The 27,989-nt window shown below is 39.1% G+C and overlaps 1 protein-coding gene across 13 annotated transcripts in view; it reads right to left on the bottom strand.

Annotated features, from left to right (window-relative positions):
- Positions 1–27,989, bottom strand: part of Ptprk (protein tyrosine phosphatase receptor type K) — a 549,613-nt gene that overhangs the window by 268,246 nt on the left and 253,378 nt on the right. For all 13 annotated transcript variants that reach the window (XM_057751267.1, XM_057751275.1, XM_057751167.1 and 10 more), the window contains exons 4-5: positions 7,772–7,853; positions 5,680–5,795 (exon numbers count right to left, since the gene is read on the bottom strand). In XM_057751267.1, coding sequence (XP_057607250.1) covers positions 5,680–5,795; positions 7,772–7,853 — 198 coding nt within the window. The remainder of the gene's footprint in view (positions 1–5,679; positions 5,796–7,771; positions 7,854–27,989) is intronic.

The raw sequence follows: 27,989 nt of genomic DNA, 5'->3' as shown, positions 1-27,989 counted from the left end.
AGAATTTGACAGGGGTAGGTTTTGGATTACAGGTGCATACTCATTAATACAACGTTCTAGCTAAGTTCTGTGATGTCCATGGTACCCCAAAAATGGCTCAGTCCAGTCCAGTCCTCATCTCCTCCACGAGACCAGGATACAGGGCTAGGAAATAGCTCAGCAGTTAAGGGCAATTGTTGCCTTTACAAAGAACCTGAATTTGGTTCTCAGGACCAAGAATGCAGTTCACAACCATGGGTTACTAGAGTTTTATGGGGCTCAATGCACTCTTCCGACCTCCACTGACACTAGGTATAAACATAGTGTACATACCTGTATACAAGAAGGATAGTCAAAATAAATAAACGTAAAAATATGAAGAAAGCCACTATTTTGATTACTCATTTTCTGTGTTCTAAAAGTTAGTTGCTTGTAAAAATAAATGGTTTCTTAAATTAACTTTCATTGTAAGAACAAGCAAATGAGGTAATATGCACTGAATTATTTTCCATCTCTCTCTTATTTAAAATACACAATACTGAGATTTATGTGTGCACTGTGATATGCACCAATAGTTCATTGTTTATTGTTAAGCACTAAAGCAAATCCTATTGCTTAAATGGAAACCAAGCTGTTCATACATTCTAATGCTAAGGCTCCTTTAAAATTTTAAGGTATTAATTATGGTGAATAAATATGTTACAGACACATCTGAATATCTCTAGAGTCGGTTTGTAAAGACACTAATGCAACCTGTCAGTCATTTGCTTATAAATTTACTGTTGAACTCTTTGGAGAAAAGTGACAGGTATGGACTTTAACCTTCGAGTGCCTTTGCCTTCACTTACTGAGTAACTGAGACTGCACGTGTGGGCCACCATGCTCGGCTGATGTAACGCTGGGGGACTGCACCCGGTTGCTTCATGTATTCTAGGCAAGCAGACTACTAACGGAGTTACATAAACCCCAGTCCTATTCACTTGTGATCAGGTGCATTATCGCTATTCATATAAAAAAAGATAGCATAAAAAAGGAACATGAACAATATTAACCTATAAAATATATAACCTCATATTAACTTCCTGTATGAACGTTATTGTCCTGTCTCAGGAATATAGGCAGATATTTTAAAATTATTATTATATTTAAAAAATTATTTCAGCATATATGTAAAATTCTACTGGTGTTCTTAATTCTTGTAACCCGAGTTTTACCATAAGCCTTAACATGTGGACTACAAAATTTCTAGAATTAGAGTTCCTTAGAAATAAAACAAAAACCTAAAAAAAAAAAACAAACAAACAAACATATTTACAAGCAAAAAAATTAATTTTGTTAATTTGGCAAAACTGTTCAGCATTTAAGCCTACAGCACATAAGACTTCACTGGGCTTCATGAAAGGAGAGGAAGGTGCCCTGCACCGGACTAAATAAAGGCTTTATCCTGTCTCTTTTATTATATCTAAAAATGTGTTTTATACCATATGACAATACACATAACACAAGTTTTAAAAACTATCTCCCAGAAAGCCTCAGGATTTCACTACGGGGCTAGCCTATAAACTGCCAAACCATTTCAGAAAGTGTTTCAGCACACTGCACTATGGACAGTGAGATTACTCACGGGGGACAAGGAGGTCACTTGGAGCTGCACATTTTGTAATAGTACTCCATATACCTAGAGAAGAACGTCTTCAAACACCAGTAGGTAAATCCATGGACTCATGCTCCCCTAAGCTCCTACAGCCACCATGACAGAAACAGAGAGATGTCCTGGGTTTGCTTAGAGTCTCTAAATGCTTGCTCTCCCGTTCACCTCTCAACTTACCTAACAGGCATGTCACTAGAGAAAATAAAAATTTAAGAAGTAAATATCACAACGCAGAAACTACAAGCAAAGAGAGACTGCATGCCTCAGATGTTCTTGTGTTCTGGAAACCTGGAAACGACTCTTACAATCAGGAATCACACTAGGCACTCTCTAGGGAGGAGTGTAGCATGTCGCTTTTCTGTTAAAATGGAGTACCGGAGGCTGCCGAACCTTAGGGTACTTTAGTCCATAAGGAGACATTTTGCTGACTGAATTAAAACGATGTGACCTGAACTGGGTGGAGGACCTGGGAGGCTGGCTGCCACTTATTATTCCACCCAACTCCATGGTACGGCACACTGCCACCTACGCTAGAAGAGAATGTGGTAACCTTTACTGAGCTGATGCAGGTACATTCATTCTTGGTACTCTGTGTAGACATTTTCAGCACTTGTTCATACAATGAAAGTTCATTGAAGAGACCATTTCTTTTCATATAAATCTAACAGCATAAAATTTTTACATTATTCCATCACAAAAAGAAGGTTATCAAAGGCCACATTTCAGATCATCACAAATAATAGAAAGACCAAATTTAATGTTTCAGAGCTGCGAAGGATTTTAGTCTCCACCAAACATCTCCTCTTATAGATAAGGAAACATAGGTCCAGCCAGGCCACTGAAATCTAAGCTCATCACAAGGAACTAGGTTAGAAGGGGTAGAAATGAGGTTAGAATTCATCCCTGGTCTTCTGCAGTACAGTATGTTATTCTCTACCCTAAATAAAAATAACCTAACATCTGTTCATATGACTAAGTGTGTATGGTTTCACCATGGAATCACAAATCTTCCTGTTGACTTTTTTTTTTTTTAACTACTTTTGGCAAAAGATAAATAGCTTTTGAAGTACTAAGCAATATTTGATAGGCTCGTGTATACATAAGGACCAGTTAGTCTTGAGTGGTTAACAGTTACATAGAACCACTACAAAAATGTTTTATTTAAGGAGCTTAAATAATTTTTGTTCTTCCAGAGAAGCTGGGTTCAATTTCCAGCACCCACAGAACAGCTAACAACTATCTGTAACTCCAGTACCAGGAAATGTGGTGTTCATGTCAGGCCTTTTTGGGAACCGCATACGCATGTGGTTCACAGAAATACACAAAGTCAAAACAAGCCTTGCTGATGGCACACACCTTTAATACCAGCACTTGGGAAGCATAGGAAGGCAAATTTCTGTGAGTTTGAGCCAGCCTGGTCTACATAGATAGTTATAGGCCAGGCAAGACTATATAATGAGACCATGTCTAAGAAAATTACAAAAGTGAAACACCCATACAATAACTATTCAATTAAAAAAATGTTTTCTAGCTGGGCGGTGGTGGCGCATGCCTTTAATCCCAGCACTCGGGAGGCAGAGGCAGGTGGATCTCTGTGAGTTCGAGGCCAGCCTGGTCTACAGAGCTAGTTCCAGGACAGGAACCAAAAGCTATGGAGAAACATTGTCTCAAAAATCCAAAAAAAAAAAAAAAAAATGTTTTCTTTAAAAGCATCACTACACTATGTAAATTATATATTTTTTGAGGGTAAAGAATAAATTGAGAGAACAACATTAAGTTAGGTTGTGTGGCATTACTGAAAAAAAAAAGTAGAATTGCTTTTTGGTCAGTAAGGTGAACTTGCATACTGCTGGAGATCCATGCAATGTCAATGTCAAAGTTGGAAATAAAGACACAAAATCACTTTCCGTGGCCATTGCAGAGTCCAAAGAGGGGACGAGTAAATAGAACAGAGGAAAACTTCCAACTAGCTTTTTCTATCATTACTGCTTTAAAAAAATGGCAGAAGAAAAATTTCAAGAAACCATAAAAAAATGAGCCAATCCACAGAGAGGAAGCAACAAAAAATGTGCAGAATTTTGACTACAGACTACTCGGACCAGCACGGTCCAGAAAGGCTTTGTTGCCGCAAGGCAGCTGGTGTCTGTGGATACAAAACCCTTTTTATTTCTATGTCACATTAAATCCTGGAGCATAAAACCAGTGGCAGACTGCAGAGCCATTTCTGGTTCCCCAAGAACACACTATTGGTCTTGCAGCTTACACCAAATATCAACCAATGTTCCCATTGTAATGGAAAATAAAAAAGATGCAGTATGATTAGAAAATACGTCTGAAATCCTTTTCTAAACTACTTACTTTGGCAGACAGAAAGATCTAAGAAAATGGCCTTCACATTTAGTCCATAAGACAGATTGTACATTATACAATATGCTTCCTGGGATAAAGTATCCTAGTTCCCAATATCTGTGGATAGGAAGAATCGGCATCATGAGAAAAAAGGAGGAAGCCATTTTTTCCTTTTTTAAATCTGGGCTAAAAAGAAGGTATTATAATAACTGCAAATCAAATAAATTACAAAAGTAGTGAAATGTGGGTTGATGTAACATGATATACATCTACAGTAACACCTAATTGGACTGATACAGGAATCAGGTGATATCTGAACACCTAGCATAATCCTAGACATTATACTATATCTGCTTTTAATGATGATGCACTATAACCATCATCCCTAAATAGCTGGAAGCTAGTAAGTAGCCTTCATACTAATTTCACTATTCTGAAGATAATAGTAAACTAAATCTCCATATCTGTGTTCACAAAACTCATTTAACTTTCAGTGTTTTTTGTCCTTAAGAAATCTGCTGGCATTGAGAGGAATTGAAAATTCTACATGAGTCAAATCCCTTTCTTTCCTGTGATGTATATATGTATATATATATGTGTGTGTATATAACAGATGAGAAGTTAGTAAAGGTCTTGTCTCATGGGCCTTAGAAGCTGTGTGTGGATCACCTGAAACAACAGAGAGGTGACTGTGGCAGCCTCATGTCTCAAGTACTAGCCCTGAAGTGGAAAAAACAGGGACACGCCTGCGGCTCACCAGTCAGTCAGTTTAGCCTAATGAGAAAAGCCCAGGTTCAGTGGGAGACCTTGTTTCTAAATAATGCAGAAAGCAATTAAAGAAGATATACAATGTCCCCCTCTAGCTTCCAAACACATATACGCCTTTACTTATTCATCTACACACACCTATTTGGACACACACATACACAAAGGGTTGCCTTTGTCACACACCTCCCAACACGCCCCCTCCTAGCACCTAAGAGTGACAGCAAGACTTTCAGTACTTTCGCTGAATGCAAAACGTTTCATGCTCTCCAGATCTTTCTGATTCTTTTGAAGCATCATGGCATCGCAAACATGCATGTCAATCACAGTCAATCCAATAAGCATATATTAAGGGTTTAACATGTACAAGGCAAATATCCAAATGTCAGATCTGCAATCAACTCTTATACAGAAAGTTCTGAGAGAGAGAGAGAGAGAGAGAGAGAGAGAGAGAGAGAGAGAGAGAGAGAGAGAGAGAGAGAGGAGAGAGAGAGAAAGTACTTCCATTGTTACCTTTACAAGTTCCCTCTTGAAATGCTTACAATAAGTTTCTTAAACTAAGAGTGGTGTCTGGCAGTCCCTATGTGACTGCTGTCTTCTTAGTTTGCTTTTCAAAAAACATTTATTATAAAAATTTAGTTTACTTCTTTTTCCATGTATTGGAAAGTCTAAGAATTAGTAGGTGTGACTAGACATCAATACCAATATCAATTAATTTTACACCCTCACGTGTTTTGTTAGATTACTTAAAAGTGAAGTGTGTGTTATGACTCTCCAGAAAGCCAAGTAAATCTAATTTATTCAAACAGCTTTCCCACATGCATGGGGGGCAGAGAGGAGAGAGGAGAGGGAGACTATGTATGACAACCACAAACAACACAATGATGGTTTTTACCCAAGTAAAGCCTTCAGCTCAGCAGCTAATGGTGTCTTACCTGCAGCCATAACTTGTTATGCACAGCATCTCTCCCTGTAGCAATGCACTGAAATGTAGCATTCTGCCCTGCGTTGACCTCCACATCACCCAGACGAAGGAAATGAGGAGATTTATCTGTGAAAACAGAGGGAAAAATACATTTCGTTCACAAGAAAAAAAAATACATCATGCAACTTTTTCACAAGACAACGTTGTTGTTATTATTATGCCCACATATGTCTAGCATTAATATTCAAAGGAACTTCACCTTCCTGTCCTCTAGAGCACACCGTTTCTTCTCTTACTCTGCCTTCTGAATGCCGCACAAGCATATCAGCTCGTCTTTCATAGAGACTGAAGACTCAAGGCTCACTGCTAATAGTTGCTCTAGCATGGGTTAGTGATAATATAAGTTGTGTTCAAGGAAGCCAAAGAGATTAAACAGGTAGCTATCAGTCTATGACAACCAGAATGGAGGCATATCAAGACCCTAACATTCTGATAGCTATGTGGTCTCATAACTATTTCCCCACAATTTAACCAACTGGATAACTATTCCTTCAGTTTTTCAAACTTAAAGAGTTGGATATCAGACAAGGAAACATTTTTGATTATTAAAAACATAATATCTCCTTTCTGCTTGCTTACAGCCATTGGAAAGTTACGGAAAAGAAGCACCAGACAAACAGCAGTAGCGTCTGTACCATGGAGCATTCTCATGGGTGATTTGACTATGAAATCTGTACTCACTATGAAGTTCCTTTTAAATCGGAAGCCCAATCTATTTTTGCCATTGAAGGAAAAAATACACAGCCAAAGCTAAGCCTCGGTGAAGTTACACAATAATATTACAGGTCCTGAAGAACCACACCCCATAGCCAATGCCGTTGCTGTGCCCAACTCATAATCATCAATTTCTTTATTCTCCAAAACCTTTATTTGGTACCTGACATTTAAGATGTAGACATAGAAAACAGACAAAAATACAATACAGTCATACTGTGAAGTAAGTGAGTTTAGTAAGCCCACTTGAACTGGAAGAGGAATCATACTGTTACCGTTCTGAGCATCTAACACATAGGATAAATGATTTGATCTTTGGAACCTCTGTCTCTGGGACTTCAGCTGGAGCTCAAGGGGAGGAAAAAAAAACCTCACAATTGAGCAAGAACAACTTGAACCAAAACGAACTCCACCCCAGCAGTACCACAACACTGACCAGTAATGCAAATCCACGGGTCCCTGTCTCGGCATGACTACCAGGAGATAAGAGCCAAAATCTGTGTTCTTTGCTGTTAACGTGATACAATCACGAAGCAGGGGCACAAGCCTTGCCCTTGATATGTTGACCTCATAAATTATGCTTACAGTGCATCAGTGATGCCTCACCATGGAGGGCTATGGAGCACAAAAAGCCTCTTACACAGGACCTGTCATATTTTGACATATCAAGAAGAAAGTCTGAACTGTTGTCTGTAACTTCTTCCTGGCCCTCCTTACAGCTTGCAATAACTGTTCTGGGGAATGTGATTCAGCACAAATTGAAGTATGAAGTCTGAAAAACTGCCAGCACTTATCAAGGGTCTCACAAAAGAGTGTCAGCAAACCAAGATTTGCTTTAACACTTTATTTATTTAATGCTGATTAACTCATATATTTAGGGTAATAATTAAAAGTAGACCCAAGTTTGGAAGAAGGTGAGTGGATTCATTATTTTCACTTCCCGCAGTATAAAATTAACAGATCAGATACTTTAGACAGCTTTTTATTTCCTCTGTTATTGAACTAGGATTTGTTACTTGCTTCTGTTTTCCTAGAGAATGGCAAGATACCCCATAGGTTTAGAATGTCCTTGTATAATTGCGTTTGCACTTACATTTTGTTGTCACTAATTAAAAACAAATAAAAGAATTCTATCATACATGTAGTTACATGTTGGGAGAAAACTTGATTTGAAAATACTAGTAAACACTTCAGTGTTTTTCCATGAAGCCTGAGAGTAACAATAAAACGAACAACAATGACCAGTCAATAAACAATCAACAGTCCCTGCCAATCCAAGGCGTGTGTTGAAAGAACACAGAAAAATACAACTCTTAATCAAAACCTACCGCAAGGATAACTCAGGACTTGGATGTCATCAATGGCAATATAACCGCTTCTCCCTCCTGAGACTTCAGCCTCAAATATTACCTGTCAGGAAGAAATGGAAAACATTTACTAGAGTCACTTTTAAACAATGTCCACAGTAGACGATAGCTATAACACCCTAACAGGAAACTTGATTTTTCTTCACTAGAAACTTTTAACGGTATCTCTTATATACTTTGATTTCTTTCTTTTTCTCTTTCTTTTAGAAGGAAAGAGGGTTGAGACGGGGTTTCTCTGTGTAGGTTTGGCTATCCTAGAATTAGCTCTGTCGATTAGGCTGGTCTCTAACTCAGAAAATACCTCCTGTCTCTGTCTCCTAAGTGCTGGGATTAAAGACGTGCACCATCATGATCCAGTTGGTATTTTGATTTCTTAAACCTTCTGCATATAACCAAAGTCAAGTTTGGATAGTAGCTAAACAACTGAGTTCACACAGTTCCAATATGCTTAAGGAGGTACTAAAGAATGTTGCAGCATTTCATGATAACTTACAAGTTATGTCAGGAAGTTAGCTTGCCAACAGTCCCAAATGATCAATTCTCAAGTAAAATAAAATAAAATAAACCAAATACAGTGCCATATCATAGAGTTTCACTGATAAAATTTTATTGATTTATTTTATTTTATATATATGTGTGTGTATGTGTCTACGTATATATGTAACGAAACTACATGAAGTATTGTCTTTTAAATTAATGTGTTGTGATGAAATCCATGTTTATAGTAACAATCTAACATAAAATGAGGATAATCAAAAAAATGGCTAATAGGTGAGAAATAATCCAGAAGGTGCAGACAGTTTTCTAGCAGCCACGTCAGAACTTAAATGAGAATCTAAAGGGAAAAAATAATAGTTATGTTGAAATAGACAAGGCAGAAGATGCTGATAGGTAGGTGTGAAGAAATACAGATCACATCAGGAACCTAGTCAGAAAAGCAATAAAGATCAATATGCAAACTTGAAGAACAAGATCACTACCAAGAGCATTTTACTACTGCAAACCTGATTTTCCTGGGGCACCTGCAAGACAGACTGCAGAGACATAACTGAACATCACTGAGGAAGACTGAGTGAGTCCAAGGGGAAGGAACAGAACTGGAAGGAAGTGAGCTACCAACTGAAGAGTTAAATGGATGGAAAGATGGCAGGGTGAGAAGAAAAAAAAGATGCAAGATACTGGAATGAAAGCCAAGATTGACAAGGGAGCTAGCATATGTAAATTCAATAAGGTAGGACCAAGTCCTGGCTAGAAAGAAAGAGAAGAGCTCAGCAGGTTCAGCCAGGTCAGCCCTGGCACAATTCTGAGTATTGTGCCAAGGAGTTACAATATCAAAACAGGGCAGGTATCTGAGCATCTAATACACACAAACTTGAAAGCAAAGATACTTTCCGGTTACCATCTGCTGCTCTCCAGCTGTTTCTCCTTTGTAGTGGAGATAGCTGTGAATCCTGGAATCACGCTGTAGTTCTGATAATGTAAACATCGCGGATCTCTGATGGAAGCCAGTGACAACCAGGTAGCTTGAAAAGGTTGTATAAAAGCTAAATAACAACTTGCAGATTTGGGAGGTTGGATTTTGAAATATGACTTTAAGAAATACTTTCTAATATACAAGAAAGTCCAGTGAAAATAAAATTTAGAAGCATCTGTTGGTATTAGCCATTGGTAGTACTCTGGTAACCTTGGCCAGATCATTCTAACTGTACCGGAGGAAGAGAAGTGTCTCTGATAAAACCTGGGATGGCATTCATCGAATCCTAACTTTAGAAAAGGTAGTACCGTAAACTACCTTGCATGTGCATGCTTGCTTCTGCTTGACAGGAAGGAAGGTAGATAAATAAGTAGATATATAGACAGGTAGGTAGGTAGATACATACATACATACATATATACATACATACACAAGTAGATAGATCCATAGATAGTTTGGATGTAAGGATAGATAGATAGACAGACAGACAGATAGGCAGGCAGGCAGGCAGGCAGGCAGACAGACAGACAGACAGACAGACAGACAGACAGACAAAAAGATAGAATGCACAGGAGCTAAAGTTTGGAACTCAGAAATATTGATGAGGAGACAGAAAGATTGTAGAAGACATAGGATCAGGGAGTTTGTTGTGAGACTGTGTCCCCTAGAAATGTCAGAAGTTACACCCCACAGATCGTGCCTATGTATGAGCTGAACAAGCACAACAGAAATAGACTCGCCATTGTTGGTGGAGGAAAGACCACGAGGCTTCAACTTGACACAAAGAACTACAGGCAATGAAGGAATGCTGAGGGCAGGAGAAAAGGTCTTCTCCAGGGAAGAGAACACAAATTGGTTGTCCAATTCCAGATAGTCATGTCTTAACATACATATAAGGTAACACTATACAGACTGACTAGATTATATTAAGGAATGTATGTATATACATATGCATGGATCTACAGAAAAACAGTGAAAAAGACACCAAGAATTTGAAAGAGAACAAAGTTTGAGCAAAGTAAGCAAAATTTGAAAGGATGGGCATAATGAGAGGTTTTAGAAAAAGAAAGAGGAGGGATAAATGATGTGATTAGATTACTATCTCAAGTAAACAATCAAAAAATTATTCCTGCAATCACATAGGGGAGCTGTATAATTTTCCACAACTTTATTTTGAAAAAGAGTTAAGAACAGAGATGGATGAAGCAAGATGCGCCAGGACACCCAGCCTTCAGGGGACTTCAGTTACAGTTATCAAATAACGTCCTGATGGGAGTAGGCAACAGGTCCGGAGGATGTCACTTAAAGTGAATTTAGGCTTTAGTTTCAGTTGAAAGTCTAAACTTTTAAATACACTTGAACTGTTCTTTAAAAATCACTGTCATTTGAACTAGCAGCACACCAAAGAGAGATTAAGGGACAGAATGGAAGTTTTTTTTTTTTTTCAGAATGGAAGATTTTAACATTAATCCCATCCCACTCTTTCTCCATATTCCTACATCTGCCAGAAGTCAATAAAAATGGGGGGAAAACAGGTGAGAACATGTGGTTCCTCTTTATTCCAGCCACTCCCATCACAGTCTCCTGATCACTCTTTTCTATTCGCACTTTGTCCTTTGCGTCCACAGATGTTACTGGAACAGGTGAAATTGGAAAGAAAACCATGTCTTCTAAGAGGAAAAAAAGCTTTAGGAGAGAAAGATGGCGGATTTGTTAATGCGAAAGTGGAGAGGAAGGTAGAAGGTAAACTCAAAATATCAATTTTAACACCACCACTTGCTAAAGACCTGAACCGTGGTTTGGTGCAAACCAGAGAACAGCATGGAAAGACAAAGACTTCAGTAACATTTAACTTAGGTGCTGATGAGAGAGAACATTTTCTTCAGGATGAAAAGGCTACACTAGACTCCACCTCTCCTAGTTCTCAACTCTTCAGGAAATCACAGAAATCAGAGACTCCCAGGCCCAGAAGATGCACACTCTAAGTATATAATATAGCCTTCAGGATCCAGTTTTCATAGCAGTGTATGGAAAATGCTACTGGTGTGACTGTCATTGCAGCATCTATATGTGACAGACCCCGGGAGAACGAGTTACATGGGCTTGAATAATGCTCCAAGGGAAGGAAGTATCCAAGGAAAAAGTCATCATGTTTTTCAAACACGTTTTAATAAATAAAGCACTGGCCGCTGAACAGCTGAGGGCTGTGGCTATTTCAGTTTGTTCTGGTCGCAACAGACTCAAGGATTCAAACTTCTTGACATATCCTGGTGCTACTTTAGAGTTCTCTAACTTCCCTCGCTCCCCATAAATGTGAGTTTAAACAACATTACTACACCCTTGGGGAAAACTTATTTGTTCATTTAAATTGAGGTTTATTCAGGACAATAAATTTAGGCCCGGATTCAAAAGGAGGCAAAATGATTGGCTCTTCATTAAAGCGGGGGGGAGGGGGGGTTCCTTTCTAGTGACCTCATTTTCCCTGCTAAATGCTGTCTCTGCCTCATTAACAGAAGCTTGGGGAGATTTCTGAGCTCGGATTTCTTTACTGCTAACGTTGGACTCAGCGCTATCACTTCACGGAGCCGTCACCTTGCGAGGCTCTTCTGTCCAGTCAGGGGAAACGAATCCCAGCAGTTTAATTACGCAGCTTGCTGGGGCTAATCTTCAGGTCAGAGCTGATGCTGAGTGTCAAGTGCTTGACCTGGGCTTCCCGGAAGGAGAGCAGAAGAAGCCATGCCAGCTGTCAATTTTAACCTGTCCGTGGAGGCACCCTGGGGACAGGGCGCAAGGGTTCTGCCTTTGGTGCTGTTTCTACTCCAGTCCATTACCTGAGATGCGAAAGGTGAGGGTTCTCATCAAATTTCTGCTAATCCAGCAACATTCCCGGATTATTAACTAAACAAATGAAGTTGAATTAAAGTGGAGGAGCAAAAAGCGGTATTCCCTACAGAATGGGGACAATTTTATCCTCTGGCAAATGGAATTGATGTAGAGGAGGAAATATCTCGCGTCTTCGTGTCATGAACACTGAACCTGGGGTCACCAAGCTTGGCTCTCGTTGTGGGTCTGCTGTCCTGGGCCACTCAAGGAATCACGTGAATATGGGGCTATGTAGCATCACCTGGACACCACTGATCTTGCTTACAAAGTAGAATGGATCCCTGTGAAGAGCGAATGATCTAGGTAAAATGATGAATTGAAGAGTGAAATGCCATGCGAGATACTGTTGGTACTAGAAAGATGAGAAAGCTATTCACACTTAATTTTCTTTCACTACATATAGTGGTAAATGCCCAAACTCCCAAGTTAGCTATGTACTAAGTTCATATTCCTTAATTATCACTTCAAATCATATATAAGCTTATATAAATTAACTTACATAGCTTTAGCTCACATAAAATTTAAACTTCAGTTCCCTTCCCTAAAACTGGAACTATTAACATCTACCTCAGAGCTCTGGGAAGGATTAACTCAGATAAAGAATATGAAACAGCACAGTCCCTGGCCCACAGAGACTCCTGGATAAAAAGTGTCATCGCAGACATCATGGGAGAAAAGCACCCATTAAAGACAAATGCTTGGAAATCAAATTTTCTCCTATTCCTGTCTCCTCTCTTCAAAACACAATGTCCACAGTCAATTTCCAAAGAATATAAAATCGTCTGGTATTTCATTCCTATAAACTTTCTTAAATCTATGGTTTTGAGATTTCAAATTTTAAACAATAAACTGTGCTAATTTAAAAGAAATTCATAGTAATTAGACATTTGCCTTCATTTATAAAAGGGGCAGGCTTCCATAATGGCCAAGATTGTCACCTGTAAAGCACACAAAAGTCACCGAGACTGCAGCTCCAACCACAGGCGTGTCCAGCAGAGCACATTTCCTATACCTCTCACCGCAAGTGAGATCTTAAAAGGCATTTTTATCTTGTACCATCTTATTTTTATAACAATTTAAATTATTATCATATTGTTGCCTTTTCTTCCTCATGTAGCTCCAATACATGAATACTTGAACTTTGCTTGTTTTCTTTTTGAGAAATATATAGTCTTGGCAAGTAGCCGAGACTCACCTCAAAGTAGTTATGTGGGCCAGAATGGCCTCGAACTTAGAGTCATTCTGCTTCAGCTTTCCAGGACTGGCATTACTCATGTGGACATGAATATTATCACCCCTCAAGACTTCATGCAAGAACATCTTCCCTCTCCCCCTGCATTTTCTGCCTTGGTGGGATTGAGGAGAGAGTGTGGGAAGGCTGGAGATTGGGAAGAGCTGCAAACATGCACAGATGGAAGAGGAAACTCTGCTTGGGGGGAGGAGAGCTCAACATTGGAAAGAGGGAGAGCTGTGAGAATCAATACTGTTCAAGCACTGGGTAAAGGCAGATTGAATGCACTCTGTTGTCTGCACCACTGAGGCCAGAGGGCAGAAACTAAAGACCTAACTGTGTAGGTGGTAGTACTGAACATGCTGAACCATGGCCAGAAAAACAGAGAAGAGTTTATAACCGTCTAAATCAGTGGTTCTCAACCTATGGATCACGACCCCTTTGCTAGTCAAATGACCATCTGTAGATCAGATATTTACATTATGATTCATAACAGTATCAAAATCACTATTATATAGTAGCAATGAAAATAATTTTATGACTGGGGAATCACAAGACGGGGAACTGTATTAAAGAGTCGCAACACTGGGAAGGCGAGAAACACTGTTTACAGGAAGTCTGAGTGAATAGACAACAATTAAATGAAGAGTCTAAGAACATATGGGATAAATGGAAAATTTTGTTTTATTTCAAGATGAGAAATACTTAAATGCAGTTATATGTTAACTGACATGATCCACCTTGATAGGACATATTTGAGGACACCACGGTGAGGATGGATAGTGGCACAACACTGGATGAGAGCTACACTTTAATTTGATAATTTAATTTTAACTTTAGGATTTATGGGTAAAAGAGAATCTTTAATATGATCTTAATTTTTTCAGTTCTTAAAAAAGGAAGTATAGCTGAAGCTTAGAACGCATGAGATGAAGGAGAAAAGAGGAGACGAGAAAAAAAGCTACAGAAAAGAATACCGCACTCAGGATTTCTAGTGAGATTATAGTGCCAACCAAAACTGATGGTTATAAATAACTCTTGATCAAAATATATCATGTAGTATAATTGTTAGCATCTTTTGTGTGGATTTAGTACCCCCAAAAGTGGGCACAATAAAAATAAACAAAGAATTTATTTAAAGTATTAGATACACATGGAAATCACAATAAAATCAAACTTTAATATAAGTTGATGAGTTGACAAAGGACAGATAGCTCGAAGGCTGAAGCTGCCTAAGAGGAAGCTGGGATAAGTAATCGTGATGACTACAATAGAAGCAGCCGCCCTGTAGTTAAAAGGGGAAGGTGTACGTGGGAGGTCAGGACCAAGGTAAGATGGTTGTAAAATTCATTTAGCAAAAGCTAGCCGGTTCTCAGCCGGCCCTAGCCATCTTCCTGTCTTCACCCCACACAACACTGGAGTTGCAGGTATGTGTGTGGTCATGCAGGGTGTAAGGGTGCTGGAGAGTGAAACTCAGTTCCTAACCTGTTCAGTGGGTACTGTTACCCCCAAAGCCACCTCCCCAATCCATGGAAAAGTAAAGTTTTTAGTGTTCATCTCCTTTGCTAAAATACAAGGTCACTGGGGCAGGGATGGGTCGTGCAGAACCACAAGGACCCTGTTGGCAGAGATGGAAACAGCTTCAATATGCGAGAGAAAGAAACTACTTAGTATCAGTGAATTCTAATTAACTGTTTTGCCTCCCAGGAAAAAAATAGGATTGGGTGCTCAGCTCAGTTTACCTAGCATAAAATTTTGTTGACATAAGAAAAGGATGCTCCCTTGAGAAACCTAGAGATAATTTTACCACACTAAGTTAAAAATCATGAAAACATAATCACTTCCCTTGAATAGTTAAATAACACTGTAAGACATCAATTTATGCTGATAGGTTCCAAAAGATCTTCTACAGAGTATATTAAGTAAAAAGTAGAAATTCTATAATCTAATTTATTTTCAAGTATATTTTTTTTAAAAAAAATGAAAGAAAGAGAGAGAGAGAGAGAGAGAGAGAGAGAGAAAGGAAGGAAGGAAGGAAGGAAGGAAGGAAGGAAGGAAGGAAGGAAGGAAGGAAGGAAGGAAGGAAGGAAGGAAGAAAGAAAGAAATAAATGCAGGAAGGCAGGAAAGAAGGAAGGCAGGGAGGAAGGAAAGAAGGGAGGGAGGGAGGGAGGGAGGGAGGGAGGGAGGGAGGGAGGGAGGGAGGGAGGGAGGGAGGGAGGGAGGGAGGGAAAGGAGGAATTATTAGACTGGGCCATGGTGGTACATTCCTTTCATCTCAGCACTCAGAAGGCAGAAACATGTAGATCGTTGTCAGTTTGAGACCTGCCTGGTTACAAGTTCCAGGACAGCCAGGGCTCTACACAGAGAAACTCTGTCTGGCAAAACCAAAAGGGGAGAAAATAAATATATGTGTGTGTTATGTTATATATATGATGTGAGAAAAAAATCTATTTCCAATAATAGAAAAGAAATTGTGTTAGGCTTGAGGCAAGAACCTTTGTCCACAGAGCAATCTCATCTGCTCTAAAATGTGAATGTTGTGTTTCCCTGGTATGTAAAGATGAGCAAACAAAAAGACAGACGATGCCAATTGTCTAAATGACAATCATCAGCCTCCATCACCCACTGTAGGTGCTGCAGATCCGGGATCAATTTGCTGTTGTCTTTTATCAACTAAAGATTAGCAGAAAGTAACAGGATGCAGGGGGGTGGGGCAAGCTAAGGCGTGGGGGGGGGTTGCCTTCTGGCTCTTGTAACAGTTTTCTTCTAAGAATCCAATAAATAAAAACAGCTCAACAGAAGGCTTGGAGAGTCTCTGAAAGAAATGATTTTAACAATCCATGTCTATTGGTTTAGCCATTGGTTTAGTATCTAAAGGAGATGTGTACCTGAATTGACAATGCCATATAGATCGAATACACAGAAAAGGAAACACTGCTATGTTCCTTGACTGTAAGCTGCTTAAGAGTAATTAAGGGATTCTAATCATATGCCAACTGAATGTGGAAAGCATTTAAGGCATATAATCAAATCCAAATTTATTTTTTAGAGATTAATTAGGTTTACATGCATGAGGTTTGACTGCATGTATGTCTTTGTACCACACGTGTGCCTTGTGGCTGCAGAGACAAGAAGACAGTGGCACATCTCCTGGAATTAGCGTTACAGCCGAGCGGGAGCCAGGATATGCATTATGAACTGTAATGAGTCCTTTGCAAAAGCACCAAGTGCTCTTAACTACTAAGCCATCTCCATTCTTCATCTCAACCTTCTCCCACTTCAGGTTTTAGGCATCCTTCTCACCTCATGACTCCATTCATAAAACATTCAAAATCAGTGATTTTCCTTGAAATGTATTTGAGATGCACTTTTTCTTAGAAAGACTCGTCTATATCATACCTCCCCATCAATATTTAATGGTCTGAAGGAGATGATTAGGGCTCCAGAAAAAATAAAATTAACACTCTATAGAGTGGATATAGGACGTGTCATTTAATAGCAACCAGTGTATGGGTTTTGATATATTTTTGTCTTTATACACAGCACTCTGTAGGCATCCGTCTATCACCTGTTGATCTATGCATCCATCTAGATAATGTAACATAATAATGATTTGAATTTATTGTGGAATGCAAAAGCTATGCACAGAATCACCTAATTTTGTCTAATAAACAATTCAACACTTATTAAAACAATAAAACTCAAAGCACTCGGCTGAGTCCAGGAAACAAGAAGTATGAAGCCTGCTGGAGATGGAAGACCTAATAGAATCTAACTCCAAAGTAGACTGTATAAAGGCAATGCTCAGAGCCGAGTATCTCCAAAGACTCCACATGATAATAAACATGCAAGCCCAATGCATTTCTGGGTTTCAGATTAGCCAGAGAATTGGCTATCGCTGATAGTATCAACAAAGGGTTAAGAAAATCCAAATGAAAGCTTCAACAGTAATCATTTTTAGAGTGTAGGTTCACATTTTTCTAGTCCATGACAGTACTTACTAGTTATTAATTTAACTCTGTGTTCCCCAAATCTTGCACTTTTAAAAACTTGCTGATGGATTCTTAAATTTTAATAGATATCAGCTCAAGTTAATATAGATCAAAAGCACATGATTTCTGAATCACAATGTGATTACCTGTGTTCTAGATGAGCTATTCACCTCTGACAACAACCCTGAGACTTATTTAACAAATGAATAATTTTCATAAAAATTCAAGTCTTTGGATTCTATGCATAGTCAGTCTCCTTACTGTAAACACACCTTTGAGGAAACAGCATCTACTGCCTTCTGCCAAAGGTTTTATATCAGACCCTGAATATAACAAAGATAATTGTGTATATCTATCAGGTTTATAAAGACCACACACACACACACACGCAAGCACGCACGCACACATGCAAGCGTACACATGCTAGTGAAACAGAGACAAATGCCCAGCAACTTGAAATACCAGAGCCTGAACTCTGATGAACTGACTTCCATTCAAATGTTAGTGCTTACTTCATGGGACCACTGGGAGGACTGAAAGAAATCGTATACATTTTACAAGGCATTTGCCCTTTCCTTTCAATTCCTTCCCTGAAGACGGATTCATAAGAAGTACATGAAGGAGGCAATAGGATGGAGAAGCTGAGCAACAACTCCTCCTGCATCACAAACATCACTTCTAAACACCCACATCTCAATCATTGCATCTTCTTCCAGGATCCCTTTCTCACTTCAACTCAAGGCCTAAGGATGGTGATGCTGCCTGGTTAGAGACCACTGAGCAAACAGTACTGGGGCTCCCGTCTCTTCAGAGGCTTTTCTAGCTGCACTAGGCAAACAGACAGGCAGAGCAAAACAGTGTATTCCAAATGCCTTCAAAAGATGCGCTCAGAAAGCAACTAAAAATCCAGCCTTTAATTTCAGCACTTTCGAGGCACAGGAAGGATAATTTCCATGAGTTCCATGCCAGCATTGTCTACATAGTGAGTTTCAGGTCTGCCTTGTCGACACAGTGAGTTCCAGGCCAGCCAGGATGATATACTAAGAACCTCTCTCTAAATCAAAACAATTGACAACAATAAAAAGAAAGCAGTGACCACTATGACAAAACAAGATACATTCAGAAGTGAACAGGAAATGAGGTGCACCATCCAGATTGTATCCTAATTTATGTTCATTGGAGTTTAGCAACAAGGAGAAAACAAAAATGGTAACTAGCAGAAGAGAATTAAACCAAAGTATACTGCCTCCCATCCCAAAATTTGCAGAAATAATTCAACAGCGAAACACACCACACAAACCCACCCAAAAAGAGTTTTTATTCTATGAATCTGCCCTTGGATACATAAACAAGCAATAAACAAGCAACTTTCACCATAAAAGATTTTCTATAAAAATAAAAGTGGGAAGTAATGGGTAGGAGAAAATTCATCAGCAAAATGTTATTTCTGTATCTTTACTATCATGGGCTCCCCATCAGGGCTATATTTTATAGGTGCTTGTCTGAGCCGAAAATAAAAGATGACTAGTTAAGGTTCCTATTTCTATCGCCATGACACTGAATTACAGGGCTATTTCCCCTCACTTCCAGAGACGCGCCATTTGTCTTCCTACAATCCACAAGCAGAACCTTTTAAATTTTAGCACCAACGGTCCAATCTTACACACAGCCGAAGTCCATCACTGCCCTTGCACATCTATATTTGCAAAAAAAAAAAAAAAAAATGTGCTCCTCTTCCACAGGGAGCCTACTGCCTGCCGAACGTAAGTGATTCCCATGGGCTTTTATTTAGAATCACATGAAGGTCCAGCCTGAGCTATCATCGTAAATATCAGATTTGTGTATGGAAGTCACAGCATTATGTATATATGGAGGAAAAGTAAGCTTTAGGTGAACTAGGTAATTTTCACTATAACCAAACAGGTAACAGAAAACTAAATTTATCCCACTACATTACGGATCCAAGCGTTTTAACAGTTATCTGTTTTACCACAAACAGTTAAGAGCATGATGTGGTGATGCACACCAACACGGGAAAGAAAAAACCAGGAGAATTACCACAAGCCTGAGGATTGCCAGGTCTTTGTAGTGAGACTCTGTCTGAAAAAAAATGTATACACACACGTGTGTAAAAAGAATATCATAGTATAAAATATGATAATGGCTTAATAATTAAATAATATCCATAGTATTTTCAGTCTTACTTAATTAGAATTACTTTAGGGTTCTGGCAGGGACACACTTTTACAAAGTACACAGAATAACCAAATTATTTACTCTTAGTTGAATGTAGGAATAGGAAGATTATGAGTTCTTTCTGTTGCATTCTGAAAGTCAAATTGGCAAGGAAGGTGGTATTTTGAACTACAAGGATTAAATAACAAATATAGTTATATGTGATGTAACTCATGATGTTGGAGTTAAAAGTTAGGAAAAGCACCACTGAAAGTTCAAACCCATGAGCAGCAGCAGACAATCCATTCTACAGCCATTTGCTACAGAGGAAACTACTGGGAAGCTTTGCGGGATTTCATCCTAAGAAATCATGAAGTATAAGTCCCAAGGTACATCTCGCTGACTTTACAAAGATACCACGTAAGATGAATAAAATAAGCCCTCAATAAGTTCATTTATTCCTTTACAAAATATTGAAATAAATATTTGATATACTCATGTGTCATAAATGCGCCAATACAGAATTAAAAGTTTAAAAATCAGGGAGATGGCTCAGCAGTTAAGAACACTGGCTGCTCTTCCAGAGGACCTGGGTATAATTTTCAGCACCCGCATGGGAGCTCACAACTGTCTGTTACTCTAGTTCCCGAGAATCTGAAACCTTCATACACAGTAAAACGCCTGCATACATTAATTAATTTATCAGACAAGACTAAGAATTTTAGAAGCTGGGCATAGTGGCACACGCCTTTAATCCCAGAACTAGGAGCCCAAAGCAGGCAGATCTCTTTGAGTTCAAGGCCAGCCTGGTCTACATTGTTCCAATACTATAGTCAGGGCTGTATCACAAGGCCTTGTCTCAAAAGACAAAAAAGAATCTTGGTAAAATTATGAAGGCAAATAACCTGCTATTATGATTAAATTAACTTCTTCCCTCTATGCTGACATCTTCGGCGTGGAGTAAATTCTGACTCTTAATCTTCGAAATAAATGCATTTTAAAGTAAAAGAAAATGTTGCTGTTTACAGTCTTCGGAGGCACGGAAGTTGAGTCAAGCAAAACAATAAAGGAATAGCACACAAAGCCAGCACTCTTTTTCAAGAATACAATTAGCCTATATGACAACCAATAACTATGAGTTACATATGGTAGAAATATTTAAGAAATTAGAATATTGGAAGAAAAACATGTCTTAGTTCTGTTGGTACAACTACAAAGACCTAAAAAACTATTAAAATGAGGCTGAGTCATGGACCAATTTTGAAAGCCATGTAAAACAAAGGGAGCGGAGCAAAATGGAGTTTTAAACTGACAGAGATAATGTACCCGGTAGGTGGAACATGGGAGGAGAGAAAGCCTTAATTTGATTGGTAGGATTTAAACAGCAGTGAGGGAAAGTCAGAGACACCATAATGAGTAAGTGCCTATGATAATGACACGTGTAAAGAACAGAAACATACCTAACTGCTTTCTGGGACTTCAGAGAGATAGACTGCGTTTAAAAGCATTCTAGTGTGTGGAAATCAAATGCTTTTCCCAGGGCCTTCAGGAGATATTTAATGTACTACACTGTTACACTAATACTGCATACAGACAAGTAGCAATAAATCATATAGATGCTGAAGGTAGAAAATCACTGCAGGAAAACAGGTCAAATGCTCTCAAGGTGTTGTTCTGATCTGCAGGCAACAGGACAGGTGGGGTGGCTTAGGAATGCTGCAAGGGATGCCCAGTGGTGGGAAGTGATGCCCAGTGGTGGGCTTGCTTGTCACTCTTCCAGCAATGACTACACAGGCAAAACAGAACCCATCTAGATGGCCCAGGCAGTCAGATGAGAAAAAATTGGGGCAATCTTAGTCCTATAGCTGGAAGAAAAGGTCCTAAGATGTGTTCAGCATACTTCAGTACTATTTTCTTAGCAAGAAAAATAAATCTGTATGACAGCTTATGTTGGAGAGGATGTGGAGTAAGGGGAACACTCCTCCACTCCTGGTGAGAATGTAAACTTGTACACTCACATTGGAAATCAGTATGGCAGTATCTCAGAAGACTCAGCAATACCACTTTTGGGCATATACCCAAAGGATGTTCAATCATACAACAGGGACACCTGATCAGCTATGTTCATATCAGCATTATTCTTAATAGCCAGAACCAAGGTGCCACTCAACCAAAGAGTGGATAAAGAAAATGAGGCACATTTACACAATGGAGTATTATTCAGCAGAAAAGAAAAGACATCATAAAATTTGCAGGCAAGTGGACGGAATTAGAAAAAAATTTCACCCTGAGTGACGTAACCCACTCTCAGAAAGATAAACACTGTATGTACTCACTCATAAGCAGGTATTAGATGTAAAGCAAAGGACAACTAGGCTACAACCCACAGCCCCAGAGAAACTAGGCAGCAAAAATGGACACATAAGGGTCACCCTAAGAAGGGGAAATAGATAAGATCTCCTGGGTAAATTGGGGACAGAGGGAAGGGCAAGGGAGATGAGAACACGAGGGAACAGGATGGGCTGCTGGAGGGAGGGACTGAGAAGGAGAGGATGGAAGAAATATCTTGATAGAAGAAGTTATTATGGAATCAGAGAGAAACCTGGTACTAGAGAAATACCCAAGAATCCCCAAGGAAGAGCACAGCTAAGATTCCTAGCAATACTGGAGAGGGTGTCTGAATTGGCCTGCTCCTGTAATCAGATTGGTGATTACCTTAATTGTCATCATAGAAACTTTACCCAGTAACTAATGGAAGCAAATGCAGAGATCCACAGCCAAGCACTGGGCAGAGCCCCTTGAGCTCAGTCGAAGAGAGGGAAGTGGGATTTTATGATTGGGGGAGGGGGAACGGAGTCAAGATCATAACAAGGAAACCCACAGAGACAACTGACCCAAGGCTAGTGGGAGCTCATGGACTCTGAACTGACAGTTGGGAAGTCTGTATGGGACCGAATTCGGCCCTTTGCATGTGGGTGACAGTTATGTGGTTTGGTCTCCTCGTGGTGCCCCTGGCAGTTGGACCAGGATTTATCCCTTGTGCATGAACAGGGCTTTCTAGAGCCCATTTTCTATGGTGGATGCCTTGCCCAGCCTTGATCCAGAAAGGGGGCTTGGTCCTGCCTCAACTTGATATACCAGGCTTTGTTGACTCCCCATGGGAGCTCTTTCCCTCTCTGAGGAGTAGAGAGGGGGTGAAGGGGAGAGGTAGGTGGGGGTAGTGGGAAGATAAGAGGAAGTGAGAACTGTGGTTGGTATGTAAGATGAATAATTTTTTTAAGACAAAAAGGAAAAATTAATCTGTAGTAGATGGCTTTAGGGTTCTTCATCAGAAACCCAGTTAAAACTATGTGCCTGTATAGAATATGTACAATATAATATAGCCTCATTAACTCATCCAAAGATTTACAGCTTCAAAAATTCTAATAACTAGCATTTCAAGAGATACCTCACATTTGATTCCTAGCCCCGAGAAAGTCACAATGTGGCAGAAGAGGCAAACACATTCAGATCTAAAAAGCTAAAATGAATGAGGACAGAGAGATAAGATAGGCTTCAAAGGTGGGAAAATAAATGTGTCCACTTAGGATGATGCAAAAAGATTTAGAGAAACTCCCCTTGAAGTGGTTCTCTACCAAAGAAACTCCTGAGTATAGCAGGCACCGAAGAGGCTCCTTAAGGAGTTTGATAGCCATTTGGGCATGAAACTGCTCATGCCTGGACTGTTGCATAAACTGGACACAAAGAACCCGCAGAAAAAGAACTGCTGAACTTGCCTAAAGGTGAGATGATCTTTCGGGGTTCCTGACTCATGAATGAGTCTGCGAGACATTCTGCAGGACACAGCAGAAAATGACTGAACTGTCTTTGGAATTTCCTGCTTCATGAAAATGTCTGCTGGATACTATGGGCCTGAAGGCTGAAGATGGATGCCCCAACGGTACAGAGGAACTTTGGGTGACTGTCCAGGCAATGAGATGTCTTTGTCATTTCTAGAGTTTGAAGTTTCTTATTTCTTGTTTACTTAGGTAATATTATATCCTTCTGGAGTCTTTGATGGAGTTGAAGAATGGTTAGTTATAGTTATAGTTTTCCTTAGTTATGATAAAAGATAAAATAGATATAAATATTGTAACTGTAATTCTTGCTTGATAACTGTTTTGCTATATGTAATCTTACTATGTTAATGTGAAAGCCTTTCTTTTTGTTTAAACAGAAAAAGGGGAAATGATGAAGGAGTTAATTTCATTGGTTAAATAAAGAAACTGCCTTAGTCCTTTAATAGGACAGAAAATTAGGTAGGCGGAGTAGACAGAACAGGATGCTGGGAGAAAGAAGCCGAGTCAGTGAGTCGCCATGATTCTCCCACTCCAGACAGACGCAGGTTAAGATCTTTCCTGGTAAGCCAGCTCATGGTGCTACATAGAATATCAGAAATGGGTTAGATCAATATGTAAGAGCTAGCCAATAAGAGGCTGGAACTAATGGGCTAGGCAGTGTTCAAAAGAATACAGTTTCCGTGAAATTATTTCGGGTAAAGCTAGCCGGGTGGCGGGACGCAGCCCTGCAGCCGCTCCTATTACAACAAGGCTACAGACACCACATATTGTGGGCACTAGGAATGCAAAGGATCAACACCAGAACCACTACTTCTAGTAGGTACCCATCTAGAAGTATGAGCAGCGACATGCAACCTGGGAGAGAGCAGACTAACTATTTTCCACTTGGAAAGCAATGATGGTAAATGATTCCAGAGAAGAATTTTAAACCATGAAGCAGAAAAAGAGGGCATTACCTATCAAAAGGGGACCATTTGCGAAAGACCGACAACAGGAAAAGTCATAAGCAATTAGCACAAATGGTATCGTTAACGGAGGACCGTGGATCAGAGGGCGAGACCTTATCTTGCAGAGACTTTCAGGCCACTTGCAGGCAGGAGTCAGAGTCTGCCCTTTCTTCTGACAGTACAGTAATGCCTTTGATGGGTTTACAAATGAGATGATGCGATTGATTTGCAGCTGAAAAAGGTCACTGTGATAGCAACCAGGAGGCTGAAGGGCTGAAATAACATCAGCAAAACCTAGCATATAACAATATACTAACCATGCTTGGGTTTTGTCCAGCCTGTAAAGAAACAAGTACTGCCCTTCTATTATGGACCATAAACAGACATTTGAATCCTACAACAGGGTTATCTATTTCATACTGTAGATCATACATGTATGACTACATATCAAACTAAATGTTGCATTTATCTTTTTATTTTGGAAAGTATGTTCTCTAAGTGAGGTCTGTCTATGTAACTCTGGCTGTCCTGGAACTCTCTATGTAGAACAGGCTGGCCTCAAACTCAGAGGGATCCACCTGCCTCTGCCTCCTTAAAGGCATGTCTCACTATGACTAGCAACTATACTTTTCTTTCAAACCCCAAATTGGAAAGGAAGTAAACTCTTAAGATAAATACCTAAAAATTCTACAGAAGATTTATTTCAATTTAATTTGTGATTTACATAATAAAATAAATTTTCAATATAAAATAAACAGAGTGAAGCAGGGGCAATAAAACACCAGCTTTTCACTCCCTTCACTTAAACATAAATAAATCTAGTTCTGAAAGACAGGGCAGTGGTAATTTCATCTCTAAAGCTCTCCATACCGTAGGTCATCAGAAAAAAAAAAAAAAAAAAAAAAAAAAAAAAAAAAAAAAAAAAAACATAGTTAAGTGGACTACTCTCACTCAAAGTTCCAACTCTCAGCACAACACACATGATCTTGTTACAAAGAATTACTATCAGAATATATTTTACTTAGAAATCAATTAGTACTAAGAATTATTTAAACAGAATTATCTGCAGACGCACATTCAGGTAAGGGAATAGTGAAAAATACAATCATTTTCTTTATACTAAAAGTTCAATTTTAGTTTTTAAATAGCATTTTTATTTTTATTTACTTATTTTTTTGAGACAGGATTTCTCTGTGTAGCTTTGGTGCCCGTCCTGGAACTGGCTCTTGTAGACCATGTTGGTCTCAAATTCACAGGGATTCACTTGCCTCTGCCACTAATGTGATAGAATTAAAGGTGTATAAGACAGCACCCGGGTTAAATAGCATTTTTAAGCACCATGGTGTTTCTTTTTTCTTCTGTAAGATAAAAATGGGTTCTATAAAATCACTTGAAATGTTTATAATAAAGCTCGATAGGTAAGACTAAGTAAAACAAGGTAATAATTAAAACCCCTATTTGAATATGCTAAAAAGGTCAAAATATCTCAATGAAAGCTCCAGATTAATCATGCATAGACTAATTAGCTAATAGCAGTTCTTTGATTCTTCTGAAAATACCCATACTCACACCAGAGATAACTGAAAATAAAAACCCAAGGCATCTGTAAAAAATGAAAAGGTAAATATGGAACTAAAATCTGAGTTTGTCTACTGGCATTTTGGCATCTAAGAGACTAGCATCTAAGAGACTAGCAATGTGAGAAAAAAAATGATGCTTCATGGAAAACATTTTGTTGTAGAGAATGGATCACAGAAAATGCACGGCATAGAGAAGGAGCTATAGAATATAGAGCCCTTGAATAGCCGGAGTGATGATACAAGTCTCTAAGAAGACAACATAGTAACAGACAGACCTACAGATTGGAAGGATACCATTCCAGGCAGATGAGGAACAACCTTCAAAAAGGATGATTGCATAGCACTGTAAAATTCCAAGACAGCACGAGGAAGGCCAACAAGGACCACCAGACAACACGGTGTGGAATCAGATCACAGCAAGGCGTCTACATTTGATGATGCCTCTGTGAAAACACTGGAGGATTTGGGGGACTACTCCAAGTCCTAAAAACTAATACTTGTTCTAAGACCTTTCTGCTGCCAGAATAGCCGATGGAGGAGGACAAGCAGGGAAACTGGGAAGGTCATATATAAGGCCATGTTCGAGATAAAAGACAGTGGAAGTCTGAATGGCCACATGGCTTCCTAGGAGGTTCTCATTTGATGGAGCAAATGAAGTGATAACAGCTGAATGTAAATTTGGGGTAAATGAACATAACAGCTCAGAGTTCCAGGCTCCAACCTATGGGCTGAGTTCCCAAGATGAGACTCCCTGTACAACCGCAATTACACTGCCAAGAACACCAATCAATATAGCATGATACATGATAGAGGAAGGCCTAAGGTGTAAGAGTCTGTCAGAACTGGACAGCTTGCAGACAACCTGGATTGAGAAAAAAATCTCCAAACAGTCTGAAGAAACTGAAGCATTGTGTGTTACTTTTACATTGATATAGACTAAGAGGGATATTCATGAATGAGACCATCTCTGGAAAGAAAGTCTATAGGTTCCTGTCAGTTTGGGTGTATTTCTTGCAATGGTTTCATTATTTGAGATAAACTTGCAATGGCTGAAGAGAGAAGGTCAAGGATTGTATTCATAAAAGTTTGAATTCCATCGACGCAAAAATTCTCAATAAAATACTGGCAAACCGAATCCAAGAACACATTAGAAAAATTATCCATTATGATCAAGTAGGCTTCATCCCAGAGATGCAGGGCTGGTTCAACATACGAAAATCTATCAATGTAATGCATCATATAAATAAACTGAAAGAAAAAAAACATATGATCATTTCATTAGATGCTGAACAAGCATTCGACAAAATCCAACACCCCTTTATGATAAAGGTCCTGGAGAGATTAGGGATACAAGGGTCATACCTAAATATAATAAAAGCTATTTACAGCAAGCCGACAGCTAACATTAAATTAAATGGAGAAAAACTCAAAGCCATCCCACTAAAATCAGGAACATGACAAGGTTGTCCACTCTCTCCATACCTCTTCAATATAGTGCTTGAAGTTCTAGCAATAGCAATAAGACAACATAAGGGGATCAAGGGGATTCGTATTGGAAAGGAAGAAGTTAAGCTTTCGTTATTAGCAAATGATATGATAGTATACATAAGTGACTCCAAAAACTCTACCAAAGAACTCCTACAGCTGATAAACACCTTTGGTAATGTGGCAGGATACAAGATCAACTCCAAGAAATCAGTTGCCTTCCTATACGCTACGGATAAGGAAGCAGAGAGGGAAATCAGAGAAGCATCACCTTTCACGATAGCCACAAATAGCATAAAATATCTTGGGGTAACTCTGACCAAGGAAGTGAAAGATATATTTGACAAGAACTTTAAGTCTTTGAAGAAAGAAATTGAAGAGGACACCAGAAAATGGAAGGACCTCCTTTGCTCTTGGATTGGGAGGATCAACATAGTAAAAATGGCAATTCTACCAAAAGAAATCTATAGATTCAATGCAATCCCCATCAAAATCCCATCAAAATTCTTCACAGATCTGGAAAAGACAATAATCAACTTTATATGGAAAAACAAAAAACCCAGGATAGCCAA

The sequence above is a fragment of the Chionomys nivalis genome, chromosome 2 (genome assembly GCF_950005125.1).
Source record: "Chionomys nivalis chromosome 2, mChiNiv1.1, whole genome shotgun sequence".
Classification (NCBI taxonomy): domain Eukaryota; kingdom Metazoa; phylum Chordata; class Mammalia; order Rodentia; family Cricetidae; genus Chionomys; species Chionomys nivalis.
This window is presented reverse-complemented; position numbering and strand designations above follow the sequence as displayed.